Genomic DNA, 18,952 nt, shown 5'->3' with positions numbered 1-18,952 from the left:
GTCCTTCCAGGCGTCCCAGCCTCCTGTGACAGTATGAAAGTGTCTATAGAAATAAATGTTGTTGTTACTGTGACATTTCAGTTCCTGGTACCACAGTCTTCGACTCTGACTCCTCAATTTATGGTTCCACTGATTCCAACTCCAACTCCGACTCTTCAGTTCCTGGTACCACCAACTCTAACTCTCACTCTTCAATTTACGGTACCTCAGACTTCGGCTCCTTCTCCTCTTTTTGTAATTAGACTTGTTTATTTGCTGTGTTGATTGAAAGCACATAGCATACTGTACAAGCTGTGAAGCATTTCATCACTGCCAGCTTGAATCATCTGGCCAATCTTTAGCACTCTAACCTGTTAACGTTCAGGTATAAAGACCGTAGCAATGTTGTTGTGGCTTACAAACACTGATTAACATTCAATATAAAAGACTAAACTTACAATATTAAAAAAGAAACTGTGTTGTTATCAAGCGTTTAAAAGAAGAAGATAGTTTAATCAAATTAGTTTATGTGAAATTAGAATTTTTTATGCATTATATTACAACTAGCCATCCCCCGTGGCTTCCCCCGCGTATTAGTGAAACAGGACAGTGCGGAGGGCCTCACCCAGCTCTGTACTCCTGACGTCACTCTTCCCCTTCCCCTCGGCCTGCAGCCTCTGTCTCGGAATAGTGCAGATATATCGCTCCTGCATGCGATCTATGATTCTTAGCGCAAAATCAACCAGAATGTTCAAGCAAGTTATAGATAAAAAAGATCGAAATTCGTTAAGTAGTTCTCTCTTTCGTGAACTCAGCAGAGTTAAGGATACGCTACTGAGGCAGACGTGTGAGTGAGGAGGGCCCCGCAGCCCAATGAGCCTCTCTCGGATTCACACTAATACATTGGTACCGCAAGCGAACTATGACACTTAGCACGATGAGAAAGTTGCAAAATCAACGGAATGTTCAAGCAAATTATAGAAAAAACCTAATTCTTCTTTTTGTAAAAACTTGATTGCTATGTATGGATTGTAATAAAATTAATAAAAATAAAAGAAAAATAAAAGAAAAAAAAAATTATAGAAAAAACCCGATCTAAATCCGTTCTCTCGTGAAAAGCGGACAGACACCCAACCGGGTCTAAGAAACTGTAAGAAATTTCACACTTGGACCATGAAACTTTTAAAACCGTTTCTTAGTGAGCACCTATGGGCCAAGGGTAGCCTACATTCCAAATTTCAAGTCCCAAGTCCTCATGGATCGGGAGATTTCGTGACGAGTGAGTCAGTGGTATTTGGCTTTTATATATATATATATATATAGATATTTCGATGAACTCGAGGTGGTGATGCATAATCTCAGACTTTGTGTGCTGCTGTTCAGTCAACTTGCCAAGTGTGTTACTCGTGTGTGTGTGTGTGTTCATGTATTATCTTGAACATTGTGGCTCTAAAATGACCATTGAAGAGGTGGGAAACCTGAAGCGATATAGAGTAGGCAAACATCCTTATGAAGCAGAATTTAAATTAAGGGAATATTTTATTAGGCTTTGTCACTGATCTTAAAATTAAACTTTACAGGTATTTCAACATGGTTCATTTACTTTTAAATGAATGGCATTTATATAATTATGACACAAAAATTCTCCTTACAAAGAGGTTTTCAAGAATGGATTGCTTTTGCAAACCTGCACTCAAAAACTGGATCCAGCAGATTTGAATAATGTCCCTGTCCTCGTAACTCTTCACATTAGTCAGCTGCACACGTGTGTCAGACAGTGAAGATAATTGGGGCTGGTAGGGTGGGGTCTCCGTCATGATGGCTGTCTCTGTTAAAACAAATCTCGTCTAGTCAGGATGGCCATCCTGGTCTTGAATACTTCCTGTACATCTTTTAAATTAGACGTGTTATTATTAATAATGCATTAGAAAGTCCAAAATTAAATAAGTGGCGTTTCAGCTCAGGAGCAGAATGATTGCATCTGACTACTGGAATTTGCAATAAGAATTTTCTGTTTTTTTTTTTTTTTATTTTGTCTTCGAAGAGGATGTCAGGAAACATTAAATTAATTTAAGGGCAAAAGTGAACCTACAGCTGTCATTTTCAAATTAAATTTTATTTGTACATGCAAATTTTATATACAGTACAATATGTAGTGAGATGCTTAGTTGCTTATAACTAAGACTGTAAAAGGACAATAGTGATAATATGTGACTTTGCAAATATCAAAAATCATTAATAAAGTTATACATATATATATATATATATATATATATATATATATATATATATATATATATATATATATATATATATATATATATATATATATAGGGTGACACAGAAAAACAGGAACTTTTGAAAAACCCAATAAAAATAGAATAAATCCAACAAAAAAATTTTATTGACAGCAATTGAACCACTACAACTTGCCTTTTAAGAGACAGTAATCCAAATTATCAATGTCTGAAAATTACGTCCTCCTGTACGTATGCATTCTTCCAATCTGCTGTTGAGGTTCCCCATTGATCGCTGCAACGTCTCAGCTGGGATACCACGAATTTCGTCTTGAATTCTTTGTTTCAGTTCATTCAGTGTCCTTGGCCGAGTCGTGTAGACCCGACTCTTAAGTTAGCCCCACAAGAAAAAATCACAAACGGACAAATCCGGTGATCTTGAGGGCCAGGGAATGTCACCGAATCTTGAGATGACACGGTTACCGAACAATTCTCGCACAGCTGCCATTGATTGCCTTGCAATTGATCACTAAATTACTGAATGGCGAGATTGTTTACAGCTCAAGGTCCCTGTTCCGCAGTGCTGCCAACTGCACATGGCTGCCACTACGCATTTCACAAGTTCCCGTTTTTCTGTGTCTCCCTGTATATACATACATACATAAAATATAAAATCCAGCGTCTGTCTGTCTGACCACTTTTCACTTAACGGATTTAGATTGGGTTTTTTTGTATAATTTGCTTGAACATTCCGTTTGATTTTGTGACTTTTCTCTTTGTGCCAAGTATCATAATTCACTTGCTGTACCAATTTATTTGCATGAATCCGAGAGAGAGAGAGAGAGAGAGACGCAGCAGGCTGAGGGGAGGGGGGTGGCGCCCTCCTCACTCATGTGCCAGCCTCGGGCATACCTTACACTACCGTGTATACTTGCATATAAGTCGGGTCTTGAAAAATCACTATAATAAAAATCAGACCCCGACTTATGCGCCCGTTCAAAAATGTAACACTTATTTTTTTGCATCTTCTTGCCTCCTCCAAGCTCACACCAGTTTCTCGTCCACCTGAACCTAAACATATACTTGGATGGGAGAGTTGGTGAGACCAGCAGGGAACACTTACCCTGTGGTCTTTGTGTGGATCCCAATGCCCAAGTGCAGTGATGGGAACACTGAGCTGTAAATATTGCACCGTCCTTCGGATGAGACGTAAAACCAAGGTCATTAAGGATCCCTGGGTAACTTTCGAAAAGAGTAGGGCTTACCCCGATGTCCTGGCTAAGTTGTCTGTCCATTCTGGCCTCCTAATTATCCCCGGTCTCTAATTGGCTGTCTCTCTCACCTCTTCACCACCTAATAGCTAATGTGCGGTGAGCGTACTTTTGTAATAATGGCTGCTGTCGCATCACTCGGGTGGGTGCTGCAAATTGGTGGTGGTTGAAGTGGCTCCCTTCTGTCTATGTAAAGCGCTTTGAGTAGTGAGAAAAAGTGCTATGTAAATGTAATAATTATTATTATTATATTTTCAGTATGTATACACATCTCTTTGAAGTAAATAAACAAAAATAAAAATGCTCCAAGTTGGGAAAAACTGAAATGAAGTCCCTGAACTTTACAGCAGGTGAACTTGTATTATGTGTGGAGGTGAAAGCGGCGATGCAAAATGAAGACTAATTGATACATTTGTTGGGAGGGTTGGCATCAGGCATCCGGCTGTAAATTTGTGCTGAAACCTAGGCATGATTAGTACTTCAAAAAAAATAGCAATCCCACATTAAAAAAATGGGAATTTGTGAGGAAGAAGAAGAAGTAGAAGAATAATTGAGGTATTCTTGTGTGCTTCTCATGTGCAAGCTATATGGGGCCTCGCGTCTCATCTTCTCTCGTCTTGTCTTTTTGCAGGTCGCAGGGACGTCTTATTTGAAGCCTTTCCCTACATTGGGACCTTGGCTGCCTAGCCGGGTCAAGGGTCTTCAGCTGGCATGCTGCATCTACGCTGTCCTGGAATGGCCGTTCTCTCATCACTTGTGGCTCTGCTGCTCTTGTTTCTGATTGGCTATGATGCTGTGTGTAAGTATTCCTTTTTAAAGATCATTGGAACTTTGATGACACATTGATCGTTCTAATCCTGCAAGATGAAAATAAATTGGAAATAAATTTCATATTCTTATTATGTTTTTCAAGCTAACATGTTAGGGCAAATAAACAACCCAAAGGATCAGTTGTTGTAGTAAGCATCAGGATTTCATTCTTTCTTTATTCAAAATGAAATCTACACCACAGCCCCCACACACCCCTCATTTTTACGCCTTTCTCACCCGTAGCTTCACTCGCTCAAGCTATGTCCACACTATTATGCTGTAATTAAATAAATAACAACTTACACCCACACTAGCACTTTCAAGTATCTCGGGGTCTTGTTCATGAGTGAGGGAAGAATGGAGCGGGAGGTGGACAGACGGATCGGTGCGGCATCTGCACTAATGCGGGCTCTGCAATGGTCTGTCGTGGTGAAGAGAGAGCTGAGCCAAAAGGCAAGGCGATCGATTTACCAGTCGATCTATGCTCCTAACCTCACCTATGGCCATGCGCTTTGGGTAGTGACCGAAACAGCAAGATCGCGGATACAAGCGGCTGAAATTAGTTTTCTCTGCAGGGTGGCTGGAGTTTCCCTTAGAGATAGGGTGAGGAGTTCGGTTATCCAGGAGAGACTCGGAGTAGAGTCGCTGCTCCACCGCATTGAGAGGAGTCAGTTGAGGTGGTTAGGATGCCCCCTGGACGCCTCCCTGGTTTGGTGTTACGGGCATGCCCCATTGGGGGAAGGCCACGGGGCACACCCAGGATGCGCTGGAGGGATTATATCTCCCAGCTAGCCTGTGAACGCCTCAGGGTCTTCCTCAGGGAGGAGGTGGTCAGGAAGAGGGAGGTCTGGGCTTCACTGCTTAGGCTGCTGCCCCCGCAACCCGACCTCGGATAAGCGGTGGATAATGGATGGTTGGGCTAGCATTTTCACATCATTTAAGAAAGTTTCTCTACCAACACTAAAGCAATCAAAAATGTATATGACCCAGCCATTCCCATATACAGGGCATGTGTTCGTTGGCAGAAATAGGAAGGAGATGTTTCTTCCACTCTAAGCATTGCCATTGGTCGAGCCAAGGACTCGAAACAAAATGTTGGGTTACCAACCGGGCCACCTCGTTTACTTGAAATGAAGAAAAGAACTGAAAATAACAAAAGGCAAGTTTTTAGCCATTGACTCGAAAGCAGTCTAGTCAAAGGCTCAGAGCTCCATAAAGGAGTGAGATCCCACCGTTCAGGAGTGCCTTGCCTTTATAGCTCCCAGACTCGAAGGGGCATGGTCAGTTGGCCTCAGTGGGCATCTCCTCTAAGCTGTGGATCATAAGAGAGATGATGCGATCATGCCCCCTGGTGGCCCAGAGTGGTGGTGCATACCTCAGATGAGACCGGAAAGTGACCTTCAGACACACATGCGTGACAACATTCATTTGTTCATCATTCTTATGTTCACACACATAGAACAAAAATAGTGAGTGCAAAAGGCAAACATTTCAATGCATACAGGAAAGTAACACAACAAGCGCCATATAAAGCAACTTTTCTTTTGCGAGACTTGGTTTCATCGTTTTTCCATCTCTGGTTCTCTTTCTTACCAAACAGCACACCGTGTTAAGCTGATGTTGCATTAAATCACTTCTAGTCGGAGAGGATGTTAAATTTGATGACCGGGCTTGCTGATTTCAATTTACACAATAGAAATCGCTGGTGATGTAAAGTTACATGACTCTGTGATACAGTTTCACATTTCTAAAGTTTTGAGGTCTCTTCCATTTTTCTGACAGCCAGTAACATGCCGCCTCGCGGAGCTGGAACTCGTCCAAAGGGTTTACAATTATGTCAAGTTTAGCCACAATTTTCATGTCTTTCTTTTTTTTTTCCTATCATTTAAGAAAGTTTCTCTACCCACAGTGTAGCAATCAAAAATGTATCTGATGCAGCCGTTCCCGTATACAGGGCATGTGTTCCAAACACTCAACGTTTGACAGATGGGTCACTCTTCTAACACCTGAGTTCCATGTTCCTCATAACTGAATTATATGCATTGTGCTGTCTGGTGAGCGTTGATTGGTTCTCATCTCTCACATAGACACAGACTCCGCCTTCTTTCAAGACAAAATCCAACGATTGATGTACAATGCAAAACCGGGGTGAGTTTCAGGCTGTTTGGACCGAGTCAGTGGAGATGTCAGAGTACATTAATGAAAATTGCGGGACTGAAGCACAACTGCCTCCGACTCGCTAAGATTATGAAAATGAAGTCTACAACTGACAAATCACTGGCAAAGTTGTGTAGTGTGACACACTAGACAAGCACTGGATCTTTTCACCTTCAAAATAAGGTGAAAAATAAGCAAATGACAATGTGATGCCCAGGTGACTTTGCTGCTGCAATAGTAAGACGTTTTTGAGGGATTCAAATCCGAATTTAGTAATAAAAAAAAAAAAATTTGGTATCCTAAAGTTCAGTTTATGGCAGCATCTTCAACTGACAGCCTCTGACTGACCCTCAAAACCCCTGTATCTCACCAGGCTTGGAGCATTAAGAATTCCATAAGCAAAAAGACTATTAATCAGGTTCAGCATTATGGAAAGGGTGACATCATCCCACATGCCTGTTTTTTCCCTCCCAATATATCGGGACTCAAAGGGAACGTTTTAATTAGAATGGCAAATAAGGAATAAATCACATGTCACTTGTCAAAAGTCGAGAAGCAGCACTTTGTTCTCACCAAGCTAATTGAAATGAGGAAACATCCATTTATATAATGGTGGGCTTGTTAAAGTGACCTTCACAGGCTCACGTGGCAGAGGTGCGTGTGGTCATCATTTGTTTTTTTTTGTTTTTTTCTATTATCTATCAGAAACTGGCACTCTGTCCAGTCTGTGCACTATGTGAGCTGGAATTGGCTCCAGCTGACCCACAAACTTCTCAAGTAAAAGTGGATGTGATGGTGTGGGTCCGGCTCCAAGCTCCCTCTTCCATTATGGGAGCCTCTTGAACCCAACACCATAGATAACGTAACTGGAGGAGTGTGGCAGATGGGAACAAACCATTCCAGGCAATGGGATGGTGCAAAGTGTCCAAGTGCTTTTATTAAAAGCAATCCAAAACAGTATCCAAGTAAATAGTGCAGTACTTCCAATAAATAATTAAATAATCCTTAAAAAAGTGGAAAAAACGTGGTGAATAAAAACATGGCTAAAAATGGGTCCAATGAGCCAATCACAACTCCTTCCAAGTCTCCCCAGCTCACCCGTTGCTCACTCAGCAGCCGCAGTCCTCTCCATCCCGACCCCTTCTGCCTCCATCGGCGTCTGCCAGACCACTCAGGGTCGGTTGTCCTCTCGTCATCCTGCTCGCTCACACAGTCATCCCTTTTATTTTCAATGTTGGGTAAGGTTTATTAAATTTATAATTACAATTATAGTTATGTACATAGTACTAGGGTGTTGTACCGTGTTAGTCATTATGAATGTAGAGAAACGTCAAGTTATTACATCTCGCCTGAAGAAGGGGACCGGGTTGCCTTGACAGCTTGCATATTGTAATCTTTTTAGTTAGCCAATAAAAAGGGTCCTTTTGCTTGACTTTTCACTAGATATGTACATAAATACCGGGGCAAAATATAGTGGTGGCGAAATGTGTGGGGTTAGTGAAAGTTACCTGGGGTGAAATGTGTGTGGGGGGCGGCAACTTATGAGGACGCCAACCAGTTCATTTAACCTGCATGTCTTTGGACCATGGGAGGAAACCAAAGCACCCTTAGGAAAAACCTTGAAGATGAGAGGGAAACCTGCATGCTTCACGCACGTGATGGGAACTCTGGTCTGCTTACTGCTGAACTGCTTCACCGGGCCGCCCTTCTGTGTGAGTTCAGTGTCTTGTTTTCTTTTCACTCTTGAAAACACCTGAGCCTCCCCTTCACATTCAGCCATTGTTTTCTTGATTGTGGTCAAACATTTATGGGTCATTTTTAAATCCAAAATGATGCACTCCATTTCTTGCCTAAATCCAGTCTTTGAAAACTGAACCGACTTAAACGTTTAATACTACAAATTTAAAAATATTCTTGCCTGAGTTGGGCCGTAGTTCTGCCCGTAGCCCTTCCTTTGTCCCCAGCCTCGTTATCTGTGTCTGTTAGTCTTGTGTCCTACCACACGACTTCACGTCGGAGAGTTTGTCACACTTGATGACTGCCGTTATCACCTTCAGGATGTCAGGTTACATGACTAGAACTTAACGGGGTTGACTACTTACACGACTGCCTCTCATCACATTTTCACATTTCCTATTGCACTGTTAAAGTTGACACATTTTGGCAGCCAGTCAGTGTGGAGCACACTGGGACAGGAATCGGCACACCACCTGAATGCTCACGAGCAACAAGGAGGACAACCAGGTAGTCGTTGCCACTGCCGTTTTTCACCATAGCAAGAAAGACGAGAGGCGGATCCGTCGTAACACCGATGGAGAACACATTTGTAAGGTTGTATTCAAGACAGCTTCCGACTGAGCGCCCATTGGTTGTCAGCTGGCTGTTGCACACATACGGTTTATAGGCGGTGGTTTTGTTTTTTAGCCACCCCGGCTTTTGTTTTTTTTTGCAATTTTCAGTATTGTTCATTAGTTGTGGTCATGTTTGATAATAATAGTCTGTCCATTTATTACTTAGTAGATATGTTTAATCTATTATTATTTTTGTTATTTGTTAATTTTTTGCATTTATTTATTGTTTTTTTTCTCAGTGTGTGTGACTGTGGTCTGCCATATTTACATGTGTTTTGTGGGTGAAAAGAAATCAATCAGTCTGTCAGTTATACTTCTGATCCAATTAATTTGTGAATTGTTATTATCAAACTGCTCATGACTGACCCTATATATCTGGCAAGTATGTACAATCCTGTAATTATATAGTTTAGCAGAAAGAATACACTCAGTCAATTAATCAATTATGTACAATTGCTAATAAAATACGGCATAATAATAATTTCTCACTACTCAAAGGAGGACCTGAAACGCGAACCCATGATCTCCTTAGGGCTCATTTATACTTCACGCTCAGAACGCGTACGCGTCCGCATCATTGCTGCCACGCGTTCCCAGCGTTCATTTCACGCGTCCTCTGAGCAGGTCCTCAGAAATTAACGCGACGCGTGCGCGAGTTGCAGTACCAGCAAAAGTCGGGGGGCGCAGTGTGCTAAAAGTCGGAACGTGACGTCAGAGTCTCTGTTTACTATCTACATGTGGCAGCAAGCCTCTATGGAGATCCTTCGGGGATCGATGTGCGCGCTTTGCTGTTTGATGAATGGTTCAAAGTGTTGAAGCAAAATGCCGACATACAGATGCATTCGTGGTGCTTTTATATTCAAGCGTCGCATATTCCCGATCGTAATGACACGATACATTTTAAAAGTCTCACATACCATCTTTTGTGTCGTCTTTTTAACTTTTTTATTTTTGCAACTTAACAACAGCAACATAATGTATAGCGTTATATTTGAACCACTGAGAAAAAAATAAAGGACACGGTGAAAACGTGTATTTTGTGATTAAAGTGGAAATTTTTAATCTCTATTTGTCCACTTTAACCTCGTAGTTTACTTTATCATTAAAGCAGACCGTCAGAACGCATCCCAGTTTTTAATCGCTACGAGCTTCTTGGACCTGACAGCTGCGGCAAGCAGCAAAAGATCACCACACCGAACAAATTAAATGTCTGATATTCCAACTCTCTGCACATTTAGAATCTTTAGATTCATACTTGATATCACTTTCATGATGAAATGCATTAAAGTGTGTATGTTACATTTTACATATAATTTCATTTAAATAATGAATACTGTTAATAATTACACATATGGGGTGTCACGGTGGCGGAGCAATAGCACTGCTGTCTCGCAGGGAGTTACGTTGCTGGTATTTCCTGCTTGTATTCCACACTGTGCTCCAGTTTCCTTCCAAAAATAAGCAGATTTGGGGATTTGGTGCCGCTAGTGTATGTGTGCTTGTATTCACCTTGCGATGAACGGAGACCTCGTCCAGGGATTGTTTCTCAGTCGTGCCCAATGCTTGTTGGAATGGACATATCACTGGATTGATGGATTTAATCAATAAACATCCTTTTCACAGATACTGCGGTAAGGTGTCATCAGAATTTAATAGGTGTTTTAGGCAATTCACAACACAGAGAAGCCAAACATGTTCTCACCGTGATAATATCTCGCACTGCCACCTGGTGGACTCCTCCAGATTTACGTAAAGTACGCGCGCAAGTATAAACACTTCAACGCTTGCGTAGCAGGAGCGTCCGCTGCAGCATGCGTCGCGTCGCGTGAAGTATAAATGAGCCCTTAGGGCTCATTTATACTTCACGCTCAGAACGCGTACGCGTCCGCATCATTGCTGCCACGCGTTCCCAGCATTCATTTCACGCGTCCTCTGAGCAGGTCCTCAGAAATTAACGCGACGCGGTGCGCGAGTTGCAGTACCAGCAAAAAGTCGGGGGGGCGCAGTGTGCTAAAAGTTGGAACGTGACGTCAGAGTCTCTGTTTACTACCTACATGTGGCAGCAAGCCTCTATGGAGATCCTACGGGGATCGATGTGCGCGCTTTGCTGTTTGATGAATGGTTCAAAGTGTTGAAGCAAAATGCCGACATACAGATGCATTCGTGGTGCTTTTATATTCAAGCCATGGCGCCGGCAGGGGGGTGCAAGTAGGTGCACGTGCACCCCCCTAGCTTTTGAAAAAAGGAAATGGAGAAAAAAAATAAATCTTTCAATAATAAGAAAAAACGCAAAAAAATAGTTTTTATTTAAAATTTTTAAATTACAATTAGACGTTTACATTTTACAACTATACATAAACAATCATTCGCTTTGTTTCTAAAAGAGCATCTCAAGCCTTCTTTTTTGTTGTCCAAACTTGTCTACAACTTTGTCGATAAATTTTGGACAATTATTTATTCTTTTTTTGTGTACACTAAGCATACATAATCCACTTAATCTATCGTCACTCATTGTAGATCGGTTCCAAGTTTTGACGCGCCGTAATGTGCTAAAAGATCTTTCAATACTGCAGGTTGTTGCAGGAAGTGTCATGCCAATCTTGAGTGCCTCGGAAACAGCCGGATAAAACTTCGTAGCCTCTTCAATTAAACTCATGCAATCGGTAATTTCGTTTGCAATGTTTTTATTTTTCCACATCTCATACCATGTGGTAGCATCAGATATAAAGTTTGGAAGAATATCACCATACAGACTGTTAATGTCTTCCAGAACTATTAAAAACGATGATTTATCCAATTTACTCATTTCTTTTGGGTGAAGTTGTAAAAGTGAAAATGCTTTCTCTTGTGTAAAAGAATACCGAATTTGTAGAGAAGATATTATAGAATCCAAATAAGGGATGAAAATGGACCTCCTAAAATATTCTTCTGCGTTTTCAGAATTGTATGACACGGTGGTTGCCCTTATAATATAAGAGCATACATATTATGTAACCAATCAACTGCATTTGCTTAAGACAACTGGGCGTGTCTTAAGCAAAAGGTAGTATCTAATTATAATTTGAAGCTTCGATAGTGGTATATTTTTGTCATTTGCATTCATTATTTTGTAATTATTACGTAAATAATAATATTTTGCATTCAGAGCGTGCTATTATTTGTGTATTGTTATTATATGTATAGGTGTATAGCTACAAAATGTATTTTCAAAATAATTATGCAAATGCGAAAAAAAATGTAAACTTTTTTAAAATGTATAATTCCCCAACCCCTTCTTTCTACACTAATACTTTAAAACCCGAAAAATAATTATATCTATTTTACCAACATACAAGTATATAGTGTACAGCTAGATCTTTTTACGCGGTGTATAGTTCCGATTTATGGGAGAACAGTACGCTTTAGAGAAAAATATTTATCATAAAAGTTGTAGAACTTATCAATGTCTACAATTTTTATTTGAAATATTTTTCTCTAAAGTGTACTGTTCTCCCAGAAATCGGAACTATTAACCGGCGTAAAAAGAGGTCTAGCTGTATGTAAGTGCTTACAAAATTACATTAAAACTTAAGGAAAAGCACTACCTATGCCACTGAATACATCAATAACATTTTTAACTATATTCCAGTGATCATATGATAACAAAAAAGTCGATGATTTTTGTCAGAAAATTAAAAATTAGGTCATGCCTTAAGTGGTTAATCTATCTATGCAAAAACTGACTGCTCTGTACTGTTCAGAGATAGCGACTGTATTGGCAGGTATTTAATGGGCACATACATATACAAAAAAAGTTTTTGTTGCGGGGGGGAGCGTAGAAAGAAAAAAATCTCTTTATGCACCCCCCTGAATTAAATCCTGGCGGCGGTAATGATTCAAGCGTCGCACATTCCCGATCGTAATGACACGATACATTTTAAAAGTCTCACATACCATCTTTTGTGCCGTCTTTTTTAATTTTTTTATTTTTGCAACTTAACAACAGCAACATACTGTATAGCGTTATATTTGATCCACTGAGAAAAAAATAAAGGACACGGTGAAAACGTGTATTTTGTGATTAAAGTGGAAATTTCGGCTTTAATCTCGAATTGTCCACTTTAACCTCGTAGTTTACTTTATCATTAAAGCAGACCGTCGTAAATGTTATCCCAGTTTTTAATCGCTACGAGCTTCTTGGACCTGACAGCTGCGGCAAGCAGCAAAAGATCACCACACAGAACAAATTAAATGTCTGATATTCCAACTCTCTGCACATTTAGAATCTTTAGATTCATACTTGATATCACTTTCATGATGAAATGCATTAAAGTGTGTATGTTACATTTTACATATAATTTCATTTAAATAATGAATACTGTTAATAATTACACACATGGGGGTGTCACGGTGGCGGAGCGATAGCACTGCTGTCTCGCAGGGAGTTACGTTGCTGGTATTCCACACTGTGCTCCGGTTTCCTTCCAAAGATAAGCAGATTTGGGGATTTGGTGCCGCTAAAATGACGCTAGTGTATGTGTGTGCTTGTATTCACCTTGCGATGAGCGGAGACCTCATCCAGGGATTGTTTCTCAGTCGTGCCCAATGCTTGTTGAAATGCACACATCCCTGGATTGATGGATTTAATCAATAAACATCCTTTTCACAGATATTGCGGTAAGGTGTTATCGGAATTTAATAGGTGATTTAGGCAATTCACAACACAGAGAAGCCAAACATGTTCTCACCATGATAATATCTCGCACTGCCACCTGGTGGACTCCTCCAGATTTACGTAAAGTACACACGCAAGTATAAACACTTCAACGCTTGCGTAGCAGGAGCGTCCGCTGCAGCATGCGTCACGTCGCGTGAAGTATAAATGAGCCCTTACAGCGAGGCGGCAGTGCTAACACTGCGCCACCAGCCAAACAACCAAGAAAACTGAACAGTTAATTGGTCATGAAATCAAATGATACAGTAAAACAGGGGTCGCCAAGTCCAGTCTTGGAGGACCACCGTGGATGTTTTCATTCTCAGCCTTTTCTTAATTAGTGAATTAGTGACCTGTTTTTGCTACTAATGAACTTCTTTTGAATTCACTTTATTTGACTTGTTCTTGAAGATTCAGACCCCTTAATGTTTTCGCTTTCCTTAATTAGCAGCCAAACAATAATGAGGTACAAAATGAGCCAAAATATGACCAGCAAACTGTGACCATCATACAATATCTGTAAACAAAGAAAGATGAAGGTCTCAGGAATGCTGATGTGCTCAGGTCCACACAGCATTTGAACAGAAAAGAGAAAATTTAAGAATTTCAGAAATGTCTGCTAATGCACCATGAGAGCAGCAACAAGACATAGAATTAAAGAACAAGTTTAATTAACAACCAGACTCGGCTCCTCATTAAGCAGCTGGTTGGAGTTTGAGGCCCTCAGGTAGTTGGTCTTCTGTGGGCTTCACTCACCTCACATTTCTTTTCTGTTTGGGTGCCATTTAAGGAAAGAAATGAAGCAATTCAGAGGAACAAATCTGAAAAATCAATTCAATTAAAATGAATTCACAAGAAGTTAATTAGCAAGACAAACAGGGCACTCATTAAAAAGAGGGTTAGAATGAAAACCTGCAGCCTCGTTGGTCCTCCAGGACCGGAGTTGGCGACCCCTGCAGTAAAATGAACCCTTCTCTTTGTTCTCTATTACTGTAGATTGAGCAGATTTATGTTAGGAAGCTCTTCCTTTGTATTTATGTCATTACGCCATTTGTGCCGTCAGTCACTCAAGGCGTCAAAGTTGATTCTCTGTTTCCGTAATTATAACATTTAACAGAAAGAAAATAATCAGCCAGTCGATCGGTGAATCAGTTGGTCAATTAGTCACTTAATGAGTTGCTCAACACCTAAAAATCACTCAAACATCATTCTTTTGGTTACATTTTATTTTCAAGTAACTTTTAGTCTGTCATTGATTAGTTACTTACAATTATCAGCAACTAATGTGTAATTGTACCAATAAACCAAAGGAAAGGCTTGTCATTTCACTCTATCAAAGGTACTATATAAAACAGAAAGGAAGAAGCTGATCAGTCAGTCATTCAGCCATCATTCAAAGCCAATTGATCGGTCCATTGATGGCTCAGTTGTTTTGATTAAATGTTAAGAACGTATTAAGAATGGGCACAAATCACTTACTAATAACGCAATTGATTATGGAGTCAGTTTGGTGCATTTTTTATAATTATTCCGTCCTTTTCATTACAAAGTCAGACAGAGCTCTTGTTTTTTTGAATGTTTTTAGCACAAGGCACTCTGTGAAGATGCCTCGGTTCCCAGGCCCGTTGGGTGTGCCCCGTGGCTCTTTCTGCTCAGCTGGAGCCCTGTGGTTTCGCTCTAACCCGGCCACGACCCAGTGTGTCAGCTATTTCTAGCATGCGGTTTGCTGAGATGGTGGCAATTACCGAGGGGTGGAGTCGTCTGTAGATGATCGCCCCGCCCCTTTCCTCTGAATCTGTCTGCTTTATGTGGACTTAATAAGTAGGAGACGTTCCAAACTTGATGTGTGTTGCTGCCAGAATCCCCAAACATGATGACTGATAATGCATGGGAAAAAAAAGACCAGCTGAGTTGGCAGCTCAGCGCCATGCAGTTCTTCTGACTTCAGTGCTGACCAATTCTGCCAGACTCTTTGTTTGAGAAGGACTTTTTGCTGTGTTGCACTGCCAAGCTCCTCCTTTGTATACCTGTGATAACCTGATACACAGAAGCAGAGTAAAGGGCACAGCTTGGTACAGGGCACACTCTTCCCCACCAATCCCTCATATTTTGTTGCATTATTCCTTTCTTTTTCCAGACATGTTTATTGCACTCAGCCTATTCAGCTGAGGTACCATCACTGACCTGGGGAAAGGATGGAAACACAAAAAGTAATTACAGATTAAGTGTTATGAAACTTTATTGCACATAGTATATTGTTTGAATAAGATTTTTGCGGCAAAGAACCCCAAACTGCAATTGATGACTCCAGTGACAACAGCGTCCCTCCCAAGGCAGCTGGCAGCCATGAAAAAAATACTGAGGGAAATGCTTGAGTCAAGAAAAAATTAAATGTACAGTGCATTCAGACCCATTCATTTTCGGTGCACTCTATTATGTTGTAGATTTAATTTTAAACGGATAAATTGCCATTTGTGCCCATCAATCTAGACTCAATAACCCATAATGACAAAGTGAGCACATTTTCAGAAATGTTTGCCAATTTATTACAAATCAAAGCCTGAAATCTTCCAGTTCTACAAGTATTCACTTTGGTGAAGCCCCATTGGCAGCAATTCCAACTTTGTGTCTTCTTGATAAGTCTTCACAAGCTTTGCATACCTGGATTTGGGCGGGCAGTTTATCCAGTTCTTCCAGGCAGATTCTCTCAAGCTCCATTAATTTGGAAGGGAAGCGTCTGTAAACTGCCATCTGTGGGTCTCTCCACACGTGTCCTGTAGGGTTTATTTAACTCTGGGCTTCGGCTGGACCACTTAAGGACTCGTTCTGAAGTAACTCCAGCATTGACTTGGCTTTTATGTATTTGGGTCCTTGTCCTGCAGAAACCCCAATCTGAGGTGGTGTACACTCCTCAGCAGGTTGTCTTCTAGGACATCTCTGTATTTGCCTGCATTCGTTCTTCCCTCAATTCTGACCAGTCTCCCTGTCCCTGCACCTCCATAGCATGATGTTGCCATCACCACCGTTCATTGTAGTGATGGTATTAAGCAGGTGATGAGCAGTGTCTGATTCTTCACCAGACATAGTGCTTAGTGTTCTTCCAGAAGAGTTCAATGTTTGTCTCCTCAGACCAGAGTATCTTTCTCCTCGCACTCTCAGACTCCTTTAACTCTTTTAGGGTGTGAATTTGTCCCGGACACAGACAGGCAGACATGTTGTCTTAAAACCACCACACGTTTATTAAACACAATATTTACAATAATAGGTCACTAAGACCCCAGTCCATTGGTCACAAAGACCTAGTCACGTGCACAAACCCCAAACCAATCACAGTCCTGGCCACAATGCCTTGTCTCCGGGCCGCCTCCACAGCTCCTCTTGCCTCGTCCTCCTTCCACCCGACTCTAGCCCCGAATGAATGGAGACGACCCCTTTTATAGAGGACCCGGATGAGCCCCAGGTGTTCCCGGCAATCTTCTTCTGGCCACGCCCCAGCGTGGCGGAAGTGCCGGCTGTCCTCCCGGCTGCTCTCCGGGCGCCGTCATAAATCTTACCCCCAGCACTTCCTGGTGTGGCGGAAGTGCTGGGGCAACAAGTCTCCAAGATATCGGGGCGCCTCCTGGCGGTGACCACGGGCCCCTACAGGAAAAGGCTTCCATGCCCTTGACCTGTGGCCCCCAAAGCAACCCGGAAGGCAAACCCCACGTGATCCAGGCAGGGCTCTGACCCTCTTCCGGTCCCTCCTGGTGTCCCGGCCGGGTCATGGCCCCTGGCATCCCTGACAAGGGCTAATTTTTTTTTTTTGTTTCTTATCTCCCAGGGATGAATATTTTTCCAAAAACTAACATTTTTTAAAAAAGAACACAAAGCAATTGTTTAACATATGAAATCAACAAAAAATATTTACTTTTATCAAATGTTACTGTCTTGCATGTTGTATGAGCCTGCATACTCTATGATTTCACATACATATCACATACATTTTACACAGCAAAGTCCTGCAAAGTCTGATGTCGCTCAGAGCAGCCAATTTCAGTCATTGCCACGTTGCACTGCTTACAATACGTGTTGCTTTGGTGCCTACTTTTCAATTGTCTGTTGCTGCACTTTCTCACATATACTGTTAGTGTGTACTGTAGAGAGACAAGTCACCCTTTTGCCATCGTGCCATTCCACTGCCACCAAGTTTTCTGCCCGCATGAAAACCGTATTGTCCCCTCTTTTCATCTTCTGAAACTTTATGAACTTTATGCATGGCATTATAGCTGGCTCACCCCATGGGATTTGCTTCTGTTTATTACAAGTGAATAAAACTTTGCAGCAGCACGTACCCATCACCATGCTGCATAACCTGTCCAAAGCCACCAGGGGACAAAGCACATTTGGACCAATGCTCCCTGAAGTTATATCACCAGTTCTGTCCCATCTCTATTTGTAATACCACAGCACGCTTCATCTCGTCTTTTGTTGTGGGTTTACACTTTGAAAAACGAGAATGCGATGCAAATGCAGCCCGCAATTCAAAAAATCTCTCTGCCTACCTGTTTGTCTCGTCTGACGGTAGCTGAAAAGCAGCATCAGGAGAGAGCAGCCTGAAGTACAGCAGCTGGTGATCTGTCGTGTCCAACAGCAAGCCATGCCGTCTTGTGAAGTCCAGTAGCCAGATTGGCTCTCAACGGATCAATGTCTGTGTATTTATCCCACGCGAACCTTGCCGTAGATGCATCGGCTGCGCGAAGGCGCTCAACTGGCAGCAGATCCGCTGGCGTGGCATCGGCTGGTGTTTGATCAGCTGATGCCGGCTTCTCACTCTCTTGCTCGATCTCCTGATCACTGTCAATAAAATCCGATTCTGAAAAATCAGAGTCCGGCTCCGCGATAATGCGCAAAACATTGTCTGCCGAGTGTTTTCTTTTCTGCACTCGCTTCACTCCCTTGTCACATGTCGATGCCATCTTGCCATTGTTTACATTTCGCAACTCACGCACACGCTAGGATTAGTTGTCAACGAGTCTAGCATTCATCCAAGCACAGAGGGGAATGCCTGTGACGTGACAGTGAGATTTGTCGCCTTTAACAGCTGATTATTGCCCTCTATCCCTGGATGTCGACTTTAGTCGACATTCGCCCTCAACCCCACCTGTCGACAAAAGTCGACATCCGCCCTAAAAGAGTTAAACTGTCATATGCCTTTAACTCAAGAGTGGCTTCCCACTCAACCATAAATGACATTTAACCCGCTCCATTTGTCTCTTTTTGCTCTTTGGAACATTTTCTTGTCTTTTTTTCCAGCTTTGAAAAATACTTCTTTGATTTATCAAGATCCCTTGTTGCCTCCTTTGTTCTTAAGCCAGGGGTTGATGGTTATCCTCCCTCTTATGGAGCTTTCTGATGTATTTGTGGACATTTTGTGCCATTTTTGCCATCTTGCCATTCTAGGTAGTATTAGGGGCC

General features: G+C 41.7%; 1 protein-coding gene across 1 annotated transcript in view; it reads left to right on the top strand.

The window, feature by feature from the left end:
• Positions 1 to 18,952, top strand: part of ptprsa (protein tyrosine phosphatase receptor type Sa) — a 536,941-nt gene that overhangs the window by 119,195 nt on the left and 398,794 nt on the right. Inside the window, 1 exon segment of the mRNA XM_039767107.1 lies at positions 4,119 to 4,286. Coding sequence (XP_039623041.1) covers positions 4,199 to 4,286 — 88 coding nt within the window. The 5' untranslated portion in view covers positions 4,119 to 4,198.

The sequence above is a fragment of the Polypterus senegalus genome, chromosome 10 (genome assembly GCF_016835505.1).
Source record: "Polypterus senegalus isolate Bchr_013 chromosome 10, ASM1683550v1, whole genome shotgun sequence".
NCBI lineage: Eukaryota > Metazoa > Chordata > Cladistia > Polypteriformes > Polypteridae > Polypterus > Polypterus senegalus.
This window is presented reverse-complemented; position numbering and strand designations above follow the sequence as displayed.